At 41.7% G+C, this 20,327-nt stretch overlaps 1 protein-coding gene across 4 annotated transcripts in view; it reads right to left on the bottom strand.

The window, feature by feature from the left end:
* adgrl3.1 (adhesion G protein-coupled receptor L3.1) overlaps nucleotides 1-20,327 on the bottom strand; it is a 653,616-nt gene that overhangs the window by 94,413 nt on the left and 538,876 nt on the right. For all 4 annotated transcript variants that reach the window (XM_060840056.1, XM_060840071.1, XM_060840064.1 and 1 more), the window contains 2 exons: nucleotides 19,380-19,585; nucleotides 9,376-9,549 (listed from right to left, as the gene is read on the bottom strand). In XM_060840056.1, the coding sequence (XP_060696039.1) occupies nucleotides 9,376-9,549; nucleotides 19,380-19,585 (380 nt within the window). The remainder of the gene's footprint in view (nucleotides 1-9,375; nucleotides 9,550-19,379; nucleotides 19,586-20,327) is intronic.

Genomic DNA, 20,327 nt, shown 5'->3' with positions numbered 1-20,327 from the left:
ATAGCTTAAGCACATGGCACCCTGACAGACTATTGCATGCTTGAACAAGGGCAGCCCTTAAAGGGAACTCTGGTCAGCAGTCAGAATGAGAGACAATCTCTCCAATTTGAAGTATTGCAGAGCTTTAAGCTTCCAAGCATAAGAATAAATCGGAGTTTGAGGGAAATGGCTGCCCCATATCAATTAGGTGTCAGCTTTGATGGAGGGCACTGTCCTATACAATTAGGAGTGAACTTCTTAGGCCATTGGCCCCAGAAATATTTACACTTACTCTTACAATTTGAAAAAAAAAGTCCTGAGAGTTTTCAAATGTGTGGTTTCCAAGTACATTGAGATTCAACAGACCTGAAAATGTGTTGCTGGTTAAAGCGCAACAGGTCAGGCAGCATCCAAGGAACAAGAGAATCGATGTTTTGGGCAAAAGCCCTTCATCAGGGCTTTTGCCCAAAAGGTCGAATTTCCTGTTCCTTGGATGCTGCCTGACCTGCTGCGCTTTAACCAGCAACACATTTTCAGCTCTGACCTCCAGCATCTGCAGACCTCACTTTTTACTCGGAGATTCAACAGACCATCAACCATGAACAGACAGAAACTTGCCCATCAAGAAAGTTGATTTGGACTGTGATTTTCAGGGAGACCATCAGCTCAGAGTGATCAGGAACACCAATCTACTGCACAAGAAAAGTCAGACCATCTCAATGGTTTGATTATAATGGAAAACTTATTTGGCTGTTCTAGAATTGTAAAGCTGTGAAATTATACCATTTTATTCTTCTGCAAACCATGTGGGATTAGCTTGTAAAAATAATATTCCAATAACTTCTCCCACTGTCTGCAACCAATGTAATTTATTGTACTTACATCTTTATGTCAATGAAATGGTTTTATTTTATTAAGACATAAAACAGCAACACATGGCAGAGATCAAGGATAAGGAAATATAAAGCTGTAGTGTAATCCTAGGTGTCCATAAACCTTTCAAGCCTTACTCCTGTGACTATGAAGTAAACTCTAACCCTCAGAGCTATTTTCAACAATGTTTAATCAAACATAACTTTGGTTGTTTTGCATGAAATAGCATGAAGCTGCACCAGCAGATTTTTAAAAGAAAATATATAACCTTTCATTAGGAGGTCAGTAAAACCCCTGTGATTAATGGAACATTTGGAGCTTCACAGCAAATCTGTGCTTTACCACTGTCACTGTAAACTGGCTGTTTAGATTAGCAACAGCAATTATACTTGCAACAACTTATCATCAGTCTAACAATTTGACTGAAGATATATAATACACACTGCTGAGAATATATGCAAGACTACAAAAGATGCTGCAAGACCCTTCACACAATAAAAGGGCACGCAGACAGTAAGTTGCATTCTGCGTGTTAGAAAATTTATAACAGTGAAAGAATTGTGTCAGGACATTCCCAGAGTTGGGCAAGACGCTGCACTGGAACAGCTGCAGTCAATAATCTATCATTGTAACAGCTGTAGTTTGGCTGTTAATGTTGAACTGTACAACACCGAAGCTGCAGTCAGTTCGGTTTTGCTGAAGTCAAAGTTTGATTTGCTGCAGTGTGGGTGCAGAAGCAGATACATTGGCTGGTTAATGTCTGTTTGCTTGGATACTGATCTCACAATGACTTGAATCCGAGTCGACAGAATAGACGGTGATGAGTGTCACCACTTTCCTGCTGATCCAAGTTTACCTAAATTAGACTGCAGCCATTATCAATCCTTTTTCTTAGGACTTCAGTAGCTTTCAGTTCCCATAGCTGCCCAACTAACATCAGTTTTATGCTGCGGATGTTGCAGTGAGATAGAAAGGCAGCTACAGCATGACTAACTGCCAACATTTGGAAACTGTTCGCCTCCAGAAATTCTAGCACGTTGCCATTTGACTAGACCTTAAGTTAATTCTCCAGAGATAAAAAAGTGGCAACATTAACAGTCAAAAAAAGCTGGATAGAATAGAGAACACCATGACAATTGTGGTCAACTTAACTGTTAGATGGGAGGCTCATTAGTTTTAAACATATATATTATTTGACGACAAGAACAACATAGTGCTGTGCATCAAGTACTGTACAGTTGGGAGAACTTCACCTTATAATCACCTTTTTATTTCACAAATATACTTTATTCATAAAAATCATTTTTAAGTACATAAAGAAGTTCTAAAGGATATTTACACCAAGTTTGTAGAGAAAAAAGACACATTGGAATTTGACATTCCTCAGGGCTTTCTGTAGTTGCAAACAAAAGCATTTTCTATACGTGTCAGATGCTATTTAGACACATTTTAAAGTAATGAGAGGATTTAATATAAACACTCATTGTACTTTGGCAGAAAGATCTTAGGTGGTGGTCTTTACGCACTATGACTTGGTAGCAGCTTCTCCTCGCTCTACTGTATCCCTTAGCACATTTTCCTGAACTTTGAAATGTGCCAATCTGCAGTACTCAGTCGAGGTCAACTCTTTACATTGGAAGAACAATAAATTTCGAGCATACAAAACAGCATCATTTACCGTGTTGATGGTCCTCCAGGCGAAGCTGCTGTTTGTCTTGGTGTGCATCCTGGGGAACAGCCTGTGCAGCAGAGTCCTGTGTCATGGAGCTTCTCAGGCTGAACCTCAACAAAAACCATGGCCTCTCTCTCCAAACCTTCTTTACACAAACACATTCCAGATGTGTTACAATCTCTTCACAAGGGCAGCAAGCAGTTGCGATAGCGTCTCGGTGTTCAGGAATGATCTCACAGATAGTGCCCTTCTCAGCACCAGCCAAGTTATGCCTTGGTGCTTTATTCTAACGATGAGTCATTGTGCCAAACGACTGCTCAGGGAACCATTCGACAGGATCAATTCTGGCTTTTCCCACAGGCTCTTGAGGATAATACATACTGACCACTGCCTGATGGGCCTGTGGTCAAAGGTGTTGCCCTTCACAAAATCTTTCCAAGAGGGACAGGTGATATGGAACAGTCCAACTACTTGGAGCATTCCATGGCAATGAGACCAGGCCAATCCAAACCAAGATTTGGGACAGGTAGAACCTCAGTACACAATGACACTCAGTATTCACATACTGAGGATCGATATGCAGCTTGATGCAGCCACAAAGGTGGCCATCAGGATAAGGCACCTTTGGATACATTCTTACAACTCCCCAACCCTAATTGGAGCTTTATACATGGTGTTTCAATGGACAAGGTCCATTATAGACCTCCAGATGAAGTGGAAGATAGCTCAGGTGATTGCAATGGTGCACATTTGGGGAATGGGCCAGACCTGCACCACGTACAACAAATGAGAGAACCTCACATCTGATGACGAGGTTCTTACCCACAATGGAGAAGCAGTAGTGCTCCCATCTACCCAGTTAAGCCTCACCTTGGTGATACGTTCATCTCAAATTTTGGTGCATGCCCCAGCCCTTCTGAACCATTTTCCCAGAATCTTCAGATGATCTTACCAGATGGTGAAGGGGTAAACAATCGGTTGGCCCAGAACATGGCCTCGATTTACCTTGGCGCCTGAGATCAGTTTGAACTGCTTGCAGATGTTCATGATTGTCTGCACTGACAGCGGATCCAAGTAGAAAAGAGTGATGCCACCAAGGACAGGGAGGCCCTGACCTGGAGGCCTCCTCTGCCTCTTCCCCCTCAAGCTCACATGCTTCCTCATGTATTCAGCAAAAAGGCTCTAGACAATACACAGACAAGGCAGCAGAGAGATAGTAGGCATCCCTGTGAGACTTCAGATCTGATCAGGAAGCTTTCTGATTCCCACCCATTGATTGAGATAGCACTAACGATGCTCACGTAAAACAGTCAGATCTAATTATGGATTCCCTCTCCAAAACCCAGTTTGGAGAACACATCTCTCATGCAAGTGTGCGATATCCTGTCAGACTAATGAAGTTGGTGACCACCATGCTGGAGCTGTGCTGTGCTGGGTACCTCATGATTCCCGATGTCAGGAGGTGGGATTATACCAGGCCCCTCAAAATGTCCAGAGTTTCCAGCTCGGGGGTGGAAGCACTCATCTCCTTCTCTTTCTTATTTGTTGACCTCTTCTTCTGTTTAGGCTGATAGTTTGGTTCGTCAGAAGAAAAGTGGCTGGTGTGTCCTTCATACAACGGTCTCTTTCCTCTCCACTGCTGGCATGTGATGACCCCGCACAATTGAAGCATTTTCCTTTTGAGGTTTCTCCTCACCAGTAGCCTTCCCTTTTTGTTCACTGTCTCCTCATCCATTGACTGTATTCTCAGGTAGAGATTCAATGTGTTTCTCATTCTCTGGGGTCTTCCTTTCTCTTTCTGCAAGTCAAGCTTTCCTCCGTCTGACCTTTTTCTCAGTTGCTTCACTGACACCTTCGGGATTCATTGCTTGTGCTGCCACTTCTGTGCATATGTGCATCCTTCCCCATCTCACCCTGCCCCGTCTTGGGCAGGCCTTGTACAAGTCCCCTCACAGTTTGGAGCTCTTTGTCTCTTTGCGGGCCTTAGTCAGGTGACCCTCCTGTCCACAGTTTCTGCACAGGGTCACTTTGCAGATTGTCGCCATTTGCCTTGACTTCCCACAGGTAGGCACACTGTAGCTGCCCCGCATAGATCAGGTAGCCTCAGCTCCCTCCAATCCGCAAAGCTGGAGGGTGGGAGGTAGATGGTCCCGCGGACATCCACCTTCAGGGTCACCTTGACCTGCGGCATGCTGGTCCAGATTCCAAAGGAGTCCATGGCATTGATACTGCCTCCTTCAAACTGCATGTACCTCCCAGGGAGGTCAGGACACTTGCTGCCGGGACTTGGGCATCGTACCTCATTTCTCCTCAAATACCTTCAGGAGACATTAGTATTGCTTCACGTTCCAGAAGGTCATGACAAAATACCTGGGGAAATCCTGTTGACAAAAAACATCCCCTGCTTGGAACCTTCAGTAATCCATGAGGATCCTATTCATGAAGATGATCTGATTCTCCAGAATTCAATCTATGACCTTTTTCATAGTCAGCCTGACTGCGTTTGGGCACTCTGGCCTGGGGTTTGGGCACTTTCAGAGGCCACAGTTCTGGTTGGCTGGACAACGATTTGACATTGGGCCAAAGACAGTGTAAAGATCAACCAATTGCAGCTCAGCTCAACCAACAATTATGAACCAGTGATGATCTCAAAATCCTCTGATGATTTGCAACCCGGAGCCTAGACTCAGTCTGAGCTAAAAGCTTCCACGCAGCAATATTGGAGGACTTCTTGCTTCTCCATTTGGTGAATTCTGGCTAGTGTTTGATTATCAGGCAGTGCCGTACAAATACTGTCACTTTACCCTGATGGTGACATCAGCAGAATGAAGCAGTGACTTCTCTCTTTCAACTGAATGTGATGTGACAAGCTCGACAAGATTTTAAAACTGATAACCCTTTACAGCTTGTATTTTATATAGTTGTAAACTGATCAAACTGTTAAACTAAAGGAGAGTTTGAGGTCCATTTCAGCCAAAAGAAGCTTACGAAGTACATATCCATATATATATATACCTCCCACCCCGGTTATAATCTCGTCCGACCTCTTCTGTCAGGCAGAAGATACAAAAGCTTAAATGCATGTAGCACAGGTTCAGGAACAGCTCCGTCCCCACTGTTATTAAACATCTGACTGGTCTTCTGAAATTTCAAATCTAATGTTAATCTTGCTTTTTGTACACTTTCTTTGCAGTCGTAACTTTGTATTCCTTGCTCTGTACAATCAGCTTTTGATTTTTGTATGGCATGATCTGCCTGGACTGCATGCAAAACAAAACTTTTCACTGTGCGGAGGTACATCTGACAATAATAAACCAAAGCAAGTACAGAATAAAACATTACCAGGTAACAGGACAGAAATAATAAGATTGATTGACTTTGATGAGATTAGGCAAGAACTTTCAAACATCTGATTGGGGGCAGATGTTCGCAGGTAACGGGATGGCTGGAAAATGGGAAGCCTTCAGAAATGAGATAACAAGAGTCTAGAGAAAGTATATTTCTGTCAGGGTGAAAGGTAAGGTTGGTAGGTATAAGGAATGCTGGATGATGAAAGAAATTGAGGGTTTGGTTAAGAAAAAGAAGGAAGCATATGTCAGGGAGAGACAGGATAGATCGAGTGAATCCTTAGAAGAGTATAAAGGCAGTAGGAGTACACTGAAGAGGGAATCAGGAGGGCAAGAAGAGGACATGAGATAGTTTTGGCAAATAGTGTATTTATAAAACCTTTTGGATTCTCCTTGACTCTAAGGACAAAAGGGTAACTAGGGAGAGAATAGGGCCCTCAAAAATCAGCAAGGTGGCCTTTGTGTAGAGCCACAGGAGATTGACGAGAAACTAAACAAGTATTTTGCATCACTGATTACTGTGGAAAAGGACATGGAACATACAGAATGCAGGGAAATAGATGGTAACACTTTAAAAAATGTTCATATTACAGAAGAGGAAGTGCTGGATGTCTTGAAATGCATAGAAGTGGATAAAACCCCAGGCATGCTCCTCGGATGCTGCCTGACCTGCTGTGCTTTTCCAGCACCATTCTAATCTAGACCCTGATTAGGTGTATCCTAGAACTCTGTAGGGAAGTGATTACTGGGTCTCTTGCTGAGATATTTGTATAATCGATAGTCACAGGTGACGTGCCAGAAGACTGGAGGTTGGCTAACGTGCTGCCACTATTTAAGAAAGGTGGTAAGGACAAGCCAGGGAACTATAGACCTAGTGAGCCTGACATTGGTGGTGGGCAAGTTGTTGGAGAGAATCCTGAGGGACAGGATGTACATGTATTTGGAAAGGCAAGGACTGATTAGGGATAGTCAACTTTGTGCATGGGAAATCATGTCTCACAAACTTGATTGAGTTCTTTGAAGAAGTAACAAAGAGGATTAATGAGGGCAGAGCAGTGGACTATATGGACTTCAGTAAGCCGTTTGACAAGGTTCCCCATGGGAGACCGGTTAGCAAAGTTAGATCTCATGGAATCCAGGGAGAACTTGCCATTTGGATACAGAACTGGGTCAGAGGTAAAAGACAGAAGATGGTGGAGGAGGTTTGTTTTTCAGATTGGAGGCCTGTGACCAGTGGAGTGCCATCAGGATTGGTTCTGGGTCCACTACTTTTCGTTATTTATATAAATGATTTGGATGTGAGCTTAAGAGGTATAGTTGGTAAGTTTGCAGATGACACCAAAATTGGAGGTGTAGTGATGAGCGAAGGTGACTTAGGATTACAACAGCATCTTGATCAGATGAACCAATGGGCTGAGGAATGGCAGATGGAGTTTAATTCAGTTAAATGCGAAGTTCTGCATTTTGGGAAAGCAAATCTTAGCAGGACTCAAACACTGAATGGTAATGTCCTCGCAGTGTTGCTGAACAAAGAGACCTTGGAGTGCAGGTTCATAGCTCCTTGAAAGTAGATTCACAGGGAGATAGGATAGTGAAGGCGGCGTTTGGTATGCTTTCCTTTATTGGTCAGAATATTTAGTACAGGAGTTGGGAGGTCATGTTGTGGCTGTAATGGACATTGGCTTTTTTGGAATATTGTGTGCAATTCTGGTCTTCTTTCTATCGGAAGTATGTTGTGAAACTTGGAAGAGTTCAGAAAAGATTTACAAAGATGTTGCCAGGATTGGAGGATTTGAGCTATAGGGAGAGGTTGATTCAGCTAGGGCGGTTTTCCCTGGAGCGTCAGAGGCTGAGGGGTGACCTCATAGAGGTTTATAAAATCATGAAGGGCATGGATAAGGTAAATAGACAAGTTCTTTTCCCTGGGGTGGGGAAGTCCAGAACTAGAGGGCATAGGTTTAGGGTGAGAGGGGAAAGATATAAAAGAGACCCTAAGGGGCAACTTTTTCACACAGTGGGTGGTACGTGTATGGAATGAGCTGCCAGAGGAAGTAGTGGAGGCTAGTGCGATTACAAAATTTAAAAGGCATCTGGATTGGTAAATGAATAAGAAGGGTTTGGAGGGATATAGCTGGGTGCTGGCAGATGGGATTAGATTGGGTTGGGATATCTGGTCAGCATGGATAAGTTGGACTGAAGTGTCTGTTTCCATGCTGTACATCTCTATGACGCTATAAGAACCGAACACTATCTGTTTCCCTAAACAACCTGTTTAGAGATGTTATTACATACATCTGGCACAGATAGGACTTGAACTCAGGTTACCCTAGTTCAGGGCAGGGACACTACCATTGCACCACAACTGGACCTTGGAGCCTAAAACTACAACATCTGAATTGGCTGAAATCAAGCAACAATTAATTGTTACCAACGATATCAAAAAATTGGCCTGAAACCGCTGATTGTATTGTTTTCAGTGCGGGCACATTAATGTCTGTAAATCCTGTCTCTTTAACACAAACAGTGCAATGAAAACATAGCAATGACCTCAGATATATGGGAATGCATTTTTAAAAATCGATTTAAAGAAAGAGCTAAAAAGGAAAGGATCAATTTATGTCAATTAAAGAACTTATTTTTCCTTTTGTGAACATGGAAAGCAGTTAGAGACAAATAAAATGAAAATGTGGGATGAGAATCTCAAACATAACTGATTGAAAAATAAACTGAAAGGAACAACTCTTCGAGGTGCTGCTCTACAGCTTTATCACCCTTAGAAAAACGCACAGAGTGAATGAAATAATAACTAAAACAAATAAACAAATAAAACAAATAGTATACAAGGCTTTTAAGATGCAATTGCTTTTAATGTCTTAAGATATTAAAATATTTGCAGACATTGCTCTCTCACCAGTCACGCATCGACAGTGCTCTAGCCTGTGGCTTTTGTATAATTTTGCACATGAACCTAACTCTGATGGAGTGTGGAGGAGGGAGAAAATGTTCAGATTGTTCCATGTTATTTATCATTGAGTAATAAAATGTTGCTATTGTTAGATGATCACTTATCAAGGTGATTCAAAATTCAAGGGTTCTAACTAACTTTAACATCCAAAATGACTGAATCAATGGGATGAAAGAGCTTTAAATCAGATAAACAAGACGAAGACCTTAACGTGGCTCAGCCCAATCTGTGTATGACAAACATCAAGAAGGGGTTTAGTGCGGAGCTATTGACTCAGTACATGTTGAAATATTTCACCTCGTGTCCAGTTTCCTTCACTCCTGTGAACAGTATTTTTTTCCATGACGCACTGTAAAATAGTTAATACTTGCTTTGATTCTCAGAAATTTCATTACATTTCACTGGCCCAGCAATACAGAGCAAGTACAACCAGTTTGATTGAGATCCTCTGAATTAACAGAGGTTGTTTTGATTTCCACAATAAGCAATCATCCAGTGCTTGGACATAAAGATCTAAAACTTTCTGACCTGAAACTTACCTTAACATCTTTGTGTGCCATGAGGACGGCAAAGTTTGTGAGATGATTACAGGAACATGTGGTGTGTGTCCTGTTTGAACCCAGCATTCTGCAACCCTGTGTCGACCAATATCCTGTCATGGTGCGCTTTGAGTAGCTCCAGAATGAGCAATTAGGGTTAAAATTGTTTTGGAGCTGTAACAAAAAAAAAGATAAAACCTTTCAAACTGTGACAAGTACCATCTCTCCTCCTGTGCGCCAGTTCTCCAACACATTCATTCCTCAGTCAAGAAGCAATCTGTTACATGTCACATTCTCCATGTAGAAGCTATAAAATTCAGATTGCTCTCAAGCACTTCACTATTACCAAATTAATTCTTTGGTTTTGATTAATTTGAAACCACAACTAAAATCAACTCTGTAACAACCATCTGCTTCATTTGCAATTCAGATCAAGCAATTTAACAGTGCCTGCCAATTGTGTATTCCTGTGACCCCATTTGATTATTAAAGTGACAATGTCCACTGAACATTGAAAGAGAATTGAGAGTCAGCAAGCCTGTCATTAGACTTTGATTTAATTGGTGCACGAAGAACATACCACTTAGTTGAACCGAGTTGTTTACCAAGAACATTTTAATAAGAATTAATAAAAAAAACACAGGCAGCCAGCCTGAAATTAGAATGGAAAAATACTGCTGAGCAAACCATCAAGCTCTCTGAAGGCATCACAGACAAAGTGGATTGAGCAATAATATAGATTGTTTGGAAATTCCAAAGTGTTTGGCAGATTTCTAGATGGGACATCTTCTAACTGAACAGAACATTGTGGTTTGAGAGTGAAGCCTGAGAGTGGTGAAAAGATGGGGGACTGATAACACTGTCGAGAATTATGGTAGCATAGGGGAAGGTGTCAAGAAGTGCTCCTTAGGAACCGTTATTACATCCTTACTTGTTTCTCATCTGCACAATTTGGCAAATATGTCAGACCTGCCAGCAACTGAAAAATGGACATAGCTATGGGACAGAGGAAATAATTAATGGCTTGAAGGGGCTTAGGCAAAATTATACAATCAGGTAGACAAATCAAAGTTATTAACAAAAAGTAACAGAAGTATAGAATAAGTGAAAAGTAGGAGCACAGGGTGTATTAGAGGAAAAAATCTAAGATGTTTGTGACTAATAACAAAATTTTGAATGTGCTTTTATGCATTCTTGCAAACAGCAGCAAGCCTTCCCTTAGAAATGGCTGACAGTAACAATAGTTTGCATTACTGAGATGACATAAAGAAGTAGCTAATGGACCTGATATAATGCTTAATTTTATAGTTGAAATTGAAGACTACAATTGTAACACTTTGGGATTTCTGATAATAGAAGATCTCGATGAAGTTTTAAATGAAAAACTCTAATATCAAGTTAAAACCAGACCTCAAGAGAATAAAACAATGTAGCTGGGAAATATTGACCAAGAGGGAGAAACTGATGTCTACACTTCAGAAAAGACAGTGCATTGAAAATATGTGCATCCTCCTCCACTGTTATGGTTATTATCTAAGTAGGTGTCCCCAAACCAACATACAGTCAGATTCCAATGAGATTCTAAGATTTTACTGCACTCAAGAATGTCATCTCATTTTAAACTCTCCAAACACATTGATCCCACACAACTAAGGTGGTTAAAGTTGTTTCAATTGTGTTGGAAAATGTGGTTGGAAAATGCGATTAGAGTTATTTTTCTGACTGGCACAGACTCAATGGGTCAAATGGTGTTTTTTATGTGCTGTAGACCTCTATGACTCTATGAAAGACCAATGTAGTTGCCTCCGACACCCACAATCATTTTAAACTGCCATTTGGAGAATTCAAAATAAACAGTTTGCCTGAACTTTGTCACCTGATAGAATAGTTGCAAATTGTTAATGCACTGTTTGACATGGAATAATTGAACATACTTCTTTATTTCTGTCAACTCAGCTATATCTGAGTGAAGATTCAAGTAATGCTAATGATACTGGAGAGATTTGTAAATATTCATCCACTATCCAGCAAACAATTCTAAAGAAAATCAATACTTGGTTGCTGCAGAATTTGATTATGCTTTAAATATCTCTTTAATTGTTAAAATAATAAATGGAAAAGCACCTCCCAAATAGCTGGCTGGAAAGTTAGACTATATCTTAGCTTTGCCTGTGAAATAGTGTCTCCCTTCATTAGCCTGATGGCTCCTTTCTCTACATAATAGCACATCATGGAATCTGGCCTCAAAAAGCCTTGGTAGTCAGTCGAGATATTTCTCACAGTTTTAAGTATTTCTGGAAAAATACTCTCACAATATTTTGCGACTGTATCATGTCAGTTATTAATTCAGGGCTTCCCAAATATTTTCCTAATGTGAGCCCATTCCTTGGCTTAAAATTGTCATAGCCCTCAGTGAGATCCGAGGTTGTGAGGGGATGCCTGATGAGAACAGGGAGTGGGCAAGGGCCTGTGGGAATGGAAACATGATGCAATAACTCCATTGGAGCTCTATGGTGGCCCTTACTTCCTGAAAGATTTTAATCCCATTTTGGTTCATGATACCCACCTTTTACTTTTGCAGATGAATTGAAATATCTCAGATTACAGGTAAGAATCTCTTGTTTAAAGTCTGGTTGAAGATTTGTAGCTCGGGTGTCCGTTGTTGTGGTTCTGTTCGCTGAGCTGGAAGTTTTTGCTGCAAACGTTTCGTTCCCTGGCTAGGGAACATCATCAGTGCTATTGGAGCCTCCTGTGAAGCGCTGCTTTGATGTTTCTTCCGGTATTTATAGTGGTTTGTTCTTGCCGCTTCCGGGTGTCAGTTTCAGCTGTAGTAGTTTGTATGTGGGGTCCAGGTCGATGTGTCTGTTGATGGATGTTCTTGCCGCTTCCGGGTGTCAGTTTCAGCCGTAGTGGTTTGTAAAAAGAGGTCCAGGTCCATGTGTCTGTTAATGGAGTTTGTGGATGAATGCCATGCCTCTAGGAATTCCCTGGCTGTTCTCTGTCCGGCTTGTCCTATGATGGTAGTGTTTTCCCAGTCATGTTCCTGGTTGTCTGAGTGTATGGCTACTAGGGATAGCTGGTTGTGTCGTTTTGTGGCTAGCTGATGTTCATGGATGCGGATTGTTAGCTGTCTTCCTGTTTGTCCTATATAGTGTTTTGTGCAGTCCTTGCATGGTATTTTGTAAACTACGTTAGTTTGGCTCGTGCTGGCTATTGGGTCCTTTGTTCTAGTGAGTTGTTGTCTGAGTGTGGAAGTTGGCTTGTGTGCTGTTATGAGTCCTAAGGGTCGCAGTAGTCTGGCTGTCAGTTCTGAGACGCTCCTGACGTATGGTAGTGTGGCTAGTCCTTTTGGTTGTGGCATGTCCTCGTTCCGTGGTCTATCTCTTAGGCATCTGGTGATAAAGTTGCGTGGGTATCCGTTTTTGGCGAATACCTTGTATAGGTGTTCCTCTTCCTCTTTTCGCAGTTCTGGTGTACTGCAGTGTGTTGTGGCTCTTTTGAATAGTGTCCTGATGCAGCTTCGTTTGTGTGTGTTGGGGTGGTTACTTTCATAGTTTAGGACTTGGTCTGTGTGTGTTGGTTTCCTGTGTACCCTTGTGGTGAATTCTCTGTTGGGTGTTCTCTCTACTAACACGTCTAGGAATGGGAGTTGGCTATCCTTTTCCTCTTCTCTCGTGAATCGTATTCCTGTGAGTGTGGCGTTGATGATTCGGTGTGTTTTTTCTATTTCTGTGTTTTTGATGATTACAAAGGTGTCATCGACGTATCTGATGCAGAGTTTGGGTTGGATTTGTGGTAGGGCTGTATGTTCTAACCTTTGCATAACTGCCTCTGCTATGAGTCCCGAGATTGGTGATCCCATGGGTGTCCCGTTGATTTGTTCGTATATCTGATTGTTGAATGTAAAGTGTGTGGTGAGGCACAGGTCTAGTAGTTTAAGTATACCGTCCTTGTTGATAGGTTCGGCAGAGAAGAGGAAAAGGATAGCCAACTCCCATTCCTAGACGTGTTAGTAGAGAGAACACCCAACGGAGAATTCACCACAAGGGTACACAGGAAACCAACACACACAGACCAAGTCCTAAACTATGAAAGTAACCACCCCAACACACACAAACGAAGCTGCATCAGGACACTATTCAAAAGAGCCACAACACACTGCGGTACACCAGAACTGCGAAAAGAGGAAAAGGAACACCTATACAAGTTATTCGCCAAAAACGGATACCCACGCAACTTTATCACCAGATGCCTAAGAGATAGACCACGGAACGAGGACATGCCACAACCAAAAGGACTAGCCACACTACCATACGTCAGGAGCGTCTCAGAACTGACAGCCAGACTACTGCGACCCTTAGGACTCATAACAGCACACAAGCCAACTTCCACACTCAGACAACAACTCACTAGAACAAAGGACCCAATAGCCAGCACGAGCCAAACTAACGTAGTTTACAAAATACCATGCAAGGACTGCACAAAACACTATATAGGACAAACAGGAAGACAGCTAACAATCCGCATCCATGAACATCAGCTAGCCACAAAACGACACGACCAGCTATCCCTAGTAGCCATACACTCAGACAACCAGGAACATGAATTTGACTGGGAAAACACTACCATCATAGGACAAGCCAGACAGAGAACAGCCAGGGAATTCCTAGAGGCATGGCATTCATCCACAAACTCCATTAACAGACACATGGACCTGGACCCCATATACAAACCACTACAGCTGAAACTGACACCCGGAAGCGGCAAGAACATCCATCAACAGACACATCGACCTGGACCCCACATACAAACTACTACAGCTGAAACTGACACCCAGAAGCGGCAAGAACAAACCACTATAAATACCGGAAGAAACATCAGAGCAGCGCTTCACAGGAGGCTCCAATAGCACTGATGATGTTCCCTAGCCAGGGAACGAAACGTTTGCAGCAAAAACTTCCAGCTCGGCGAACAGAACCACAACAAAAATCTCTCGATTACAACCTCACTTATAAGAAAACTCCATGAAGTTAATGCGATTATGAAAAAAAAATGCTGGAGAAACTCCGCAGAAAAACTCATACCAGTCTTGAAACATTAGTGGGGGGCACAGTGGCACAGTGGTTAGCACTGCTGCCTCACAGCGCCAGAGACCCGAGTTCAATTCCTGACTCAGGCGACTGTCAGTGTGGAGTTTGCACATTCTCCCCGTGTCTGCGTGGGTTTCCTCCGGGTGCTCCGGTTTCCTCCCACAGTCCAAAGATGTGCAGGTCAGGTGAATTGGCCATGCTAAATTGCCCGTAGTGTTAGGTAAAAGGGGTAAATATAGGGGAATGGGTGGGTTTCGCTTCGGCGGGTCGGTGTGGCCTTTGGGCCGAAGGGCTTGTTTCCACACTGTAAGTCATCTAATCTAATTAACTCTGTTTCTCTCTCCATAGAGGCTGCTAGACCTGCAATTTCTGTTTTTATATCAAACTTCTCACATATGCAGTATTTTGTGTTTATGTTGGAAGTTAAGTTTGTTGCAGAAGAATTGGGTTTCAGTTGAAGGGGAACTGGTCTTTGTACCTGGGAAAGAGGGAGTTGTTGTATTTGACCAGGTTTTACCTGAACTATGCTCTGATCAGTGACCTGGCAAATCAAACACATAATTAGCACGTTAGATATGGCTTCAAATTAAACAATGATGGTGATGCCTCAAGCTTAGTAGAGGTATTTAGGCAGAACTAAGCAACAGTCATCCTTATGGATTATGATAACCAGAATGCAACAGAAAGACACAGCATAAGTTTGCATGAGCAAATAGGGTCAAGAGTAAGGAAGCATGATGAAAAGACAAACGTAAAGGCTTCTTTTCTGTATCCACACAATATTTGTACCAAAACAGATATGCTGATGGCACAATAAAAATAAGTATGTATGATTTGATAGCTATTAAAGTCATGTGGCTGCAAAGTGACCCAAGGTTAGTACTGAATATTTATAGATTGTTGACATTTTAGAAGCACAAGCAGAAAGGAAAAAAAAGGTGGATGGCTCTGTTCATAAAGGATGTGATCAGCGCAGCAGTGAGGAATGATCCTAACTCAGAAAATCAAAATGTAGAGCCTGGATATGGAGAAGTATGAAGTAGCAAGGAGTAAAGGTTACTGGAGGGAGTAGTTTACCAGCCACCTAGCAGTGGCTTCAATGTAAGACAGGATATAGATCAACAATGCCAGGGTACTTGTGGGGAAAGGTATTACAATTATATTGGGTGGTTTTAATCTTCACATAGACTGGACACATCAAATTGGTAAAGGTAGCCTAGAGGATGAGTTCATTAGATACACTTAGAAAAGTTTATCTTTGAAACCAAGGAACAGACAATTTATTAACATGGAAAAAGAGGTTTAATTCATGATTTCATAGTAAAGAATCCTCTAGGAAGAGTGATCACAAAATGTGAGAATCTTATATTTAGATAGAACATGAAAAATTTGGCAATGAAACTAATGACTTGTGTGATCATGAAAGTACGAAGACCGAATTAGTGAAATTGGATTGCGAAACTAGATTAAAACGGTACAAAGGTACATCAGCTGGAGCAGGCATTTCATAAAGTACTTCAATATTTTCAACAAATATTTATTCCATTGGTAAAGAAACAGTATGAAAGGTATGAACCACCTGTGGCTAACAAATATTTAGGGATGGGATCCAACTGAAATAAAAGACATTCGATATTGTAAGGATCAATGGTAAGTTGAAGGTTTGCAGAGTTTAAAAGAAAAAAGGATGATTTAAAAAAAAACTGAAAATGGATTATGAGAGTAAACTAGCAAAAAAATGTAACAGCTTCTCTAAGCATGCATAAACAAAGTAAGAAGTAAACATCGGTTCCTTAGAGGATTCTCTTTGGGGGAATTGATAATGTTAAACATGGAAATGGGAGATAACAAACAAATATTTAGTATGGGTCTTCACAGTAAAAGCACTTAAATAATCTTAGTAAAAGGGAAGAGGAACTCAAAAACAATCATTTTCACTGACTAAAAATATAGTGGGACTTCCAACAGTAAGTAGCAATAGCGAGGGAAGGCACAGAGCAGGGAAGCTAAATAATCCCTGCATAACTGCCCTGGAGTGAACAGTGACTTTATCAGACTAGGGATGAAGACAGAGGACTACTGGAGTAAAGGAAAGACGGAAACAAAGGATTCCTCATCTAAGATGTGCAACTTCTGACTTAATCCATTGTAAATACTGCTTTCCCAGTTTTAGCCTTGGTTTCTCTTAAGGATTGTAAGATTTGTGGCCAGTGGAATAATCGTCTAGCTGAACTGGTGAGGGATGGGAACATCGAAATAGAGTTGAACAGGCTTGAAGGCGACAAACCTGAATTGATTTATTTGAAGTATTGGCTAACATCATCTTGACCTTGGAGAAAAATTTGACTCCAAAGACCAAGAAAGAGGCTAGCATTAGGGAGGTGTCTGTTAGAACACACAGGCATGCAGACCTCAGGCTGAGGAAGCAGGTGGAACAGACTGCTGCACAGCAAGAGCAGATCCATCCTTATTGTCCTGTCTTCACGTTAAAGCTTTGTAGCTGGTCCTGTTGGAGGGATACTCTGAAGACGTGTTGGAATTATAACAGGGCTGGGCACTACAAATGAGACAGCCCTTAACAAGCACTACCGCCAGGTCAGTCAGGTGCACTGCTTCCCACTGAGAGCCAGGCTGGGGGAGAAAGGTCCTTTTACAACGTGGGTTGGTCTTATGTAAAGGGAGAGTGACATGACCTAGAGCAGGCATGAGATTTGAAGCATTGTGCTCAACTGATGTAGGAGCAGTGGTATTAACTGTTGCTCACCAATTTTTACAAAATCACCTTGCCTAGGCAGCTGAGATGGTCAATGCTTCCACCCTCAGCCAGATCTCAGCTGTTCAGAGGTCAGGCCATCCCCTATCATGGCGGAACAAGCTCTCCCTCTTGGAAATCCAGTTTTAGTAACCTATCTTTTATGATAGCTTGTGACTTGATCAATACTGAGTGGAAGTGAGGTAGTTCAGAATAACTGTGATGTCAGGGTTGAATGTTAAGAAACATCAGGGACTCCTTGAAAAGCATGCTTGGTAATCAGCATGAGTAATAATTTGAGGTCAGCAGATGGGGCTTAGGAGTCATTGGTCTTGGTTCATGCACACAACGTGGGTCAGCCTGTGTGATACCCTGGGATTGTTTAATTAGTAGGGAATTGGGCTGTTCTGTCACTCTGCCCACACCTCTGCTGTTCTCAAAGGCTCCTTGACAGATGTGTCTTGTTAGAATATCACTGGTTACGTGTAACGATGCTCTTACTGGTATTACCCTGGGAATCACCCTCGTCACTGGGGTGAGAAAGGTAGTGCAGCCATGCAGATCACCAGTTTCAGTGACAAGGCTTCTTAGCTCCAACTCAGAATGCCCACTGAGGTCCTTAAACTTGCCACTGTCATGAAGATTAGACCAACTGGAGAAGATGTCCCTAATCACATTTCAAAGATGGACCTTGGTGATTTAAATGAGGCCTCGGTGACTTAAAGAGAGGGCAATTTCTTTCTATTCTCGTCAAGTGTGAGAAAATGCTCAGTATGGATGATGGCAATACTGAATATTGTGATCTGGTAGGCAACGAGACTGAGACTAGAGCTTTTCCACCCTCATCTCTGACCTATCACCATTACTCCCACCTCCATCTGCCTATCGCACCCTCAACTACCTTCCTCCCAGCTCGCCCCCCCTCCCATTTATCTCACAACCCCGTCGGCCCACAGCCTCATTCCTGACAAAGGGCTTTTGCCTGAAACGTTGATTCTCCTGCTGCTCGGATGCTGCTTAATCTGCTGTCTTTTTCCAGCACCACACGCTCAACTATAATCTCCAGCATGTGCAGTCCTCACTTTCTCCTTGAGACCAAGATCATCCAGTAAAGGTCCACCGTTCTGGATCCCATGATATTTCTGGGAAGATGTCTAGGACTCCTTGCAGAAGTCTTTGGAGTGAAGTATCATGCAAATCTCATCAAATCCACACTCCTCTCTGATAGCCCGCATGGGAAAGAAGATGCAAACTGAGGATCTCTGTTAATTATTGGGCATTCAATGTAAAGATTCACAAGGATGCTCACTCTCACCTAGGTTTGGGGATGCATTGCAGGTTCTGAAGGAAGCAAAGTATTCCTGCAGTTTTAATTTAACCAAAAATATAATAAGCCAAGCATTACTGAACAAGACATTGAAATTACGCCATTTGAAAAGGGCACAAGGGAACTTTACAAATATTCGATAATGCAACTTGGGTTCTGTAATACCCTGTCAACTTCACATATGTAATGGATAAAGCTTTTGGTAGTCTTAATTACTTGCACCTCCTTTATATCAGAGGGGGAATTGAGTGTTGAGGGAAACTGGCAGAAACGTGGAATCGAGGCTAAGGTCTGACTGAATAGTGGAGCAGCCATGCAAGCAGGATCATCCACTCCTACTCCTTATGTTCCGACATCAACATGATAGATGCGAAGTAATGAATATATTGAAATAGTGAAAATAAAAATACTCTAATAACAATGTGACTCTTCATCATATAAACAGGCTCATTGTTCAATTATCTTTCAAGTTGTTATAACAACTGTGACTAGTTGGCTGAATCAGAAACAGGAAAAAAAACCTTGGCAAGTTTGTACCAACAATAAAATAAGGCAGAGAATTAATGAAAAAGTCATACTGGAATTGAAATGTTAGCTCTATTTCTTTCTTCACAGATCCTGCCAGACCAACTGATATTTTCCACTTACATGTTTTTTTATTTCAGATCTGCAGCATTCACAGTATTTTGCTTTTATTAAGACTACTTAACCAATTTAAAGTACAAATGCAGGGGGATTAGACAGTGGTAGATTGGAAAGTGTTGAGGGAGTAAAGGGAAACACACAAGTGGAAGCTGCACATTGAACACAGAATGGAATCGATTTTCTTACTTACATCAAGATGCTTTAAGGTAAAAATGACAGGCGCTGCCAAGTAGATTCGGTTACTTTCTTTATTTATTGCTGCAGAGACGACCTGTGAGTTGACTATAACAGTATGATTCGTTGACATCGCCTCACTTCCTAGCTTGAAGCTGGCATTCTCTGTAGAAAGATAGCTTCCCAAATTATTGTAGAGGACAAAAGCCACTCTTATCTCACCTGCAACAAAGGGATATGACATATTACCTTTACTGACATTTCAAGAAATGGATGTTCGGTGATTATTTAAAAATAGATTGAGACTGTAATTGTGTTTCCTTGAAAGCCTGAATGCAGTGGAGTTTCACCTCTCCCTGATCCAAAAGTTCAGCAAAGCTGATCTTTCTTGCAGCCGGCACAAAATGTTGTAGCCTTAAATTAATTTGATTTCCAAAACCTATAAAACAGCATTGGATTTAGACAGAGCCTCTAACCATGGTGAAAAGGTTATAGTATATAGTCTACATTTGTTTGGCCAGTGCAGAAGAAATATTTGCTTTCACTAACCCTATATTCATCACAGACTATTTGATAACCAGACTTTTGAACAATAAGACTTTAGATAGCCTCAAAAGCAAAATCCATTGTGAAGCACAGACATTCAGCCTTCCTTGCAATTAGAAATAATCTCTGTGTAAGTGATGTGAACATACAAAATGACAGTAGACTATTTGGTCACGCATGTCTATTCCACCGTTTAATAAGATCAGGATGGATTTGTTTGTGTTTTAACTTCCACATTCCCCTCTACCCTTGAAACTGACTAGGCAGCATTTAATACCCATCCTTAATTACCCAGAGGGCAGTTATGAGTCAACCATATTGCGTATCTGCATATTAACCTTCGGTGACTCGAGCACCAGAACCATTTAAATCTCACTGCACCTCTAAATTCTATAGTCATCCAGTGTTGATTTTTCGT

Source organism: Hemiscyllium ocellatum, chromosome 2 (assembly GCF_020745735.1).
Source record: "Hemiscyllium ocellatum isolate sHemOce1 chromosome 2, sHemOce1.pat.X.cur, whole genome shotgun sequence".
NCBI classification, from domain to species: Eukaryota; Metazoa; Chordata; class Chondrichthyes; order Orectolobiformes; family Hemiscylliidae; genus Hemiscyllium; species Hemiscyllium ocellatum.
Note: the sequence above shows the minus strand (reverse complement) of the source record. Positions and strands in the feature narration are given on the sequence as shown.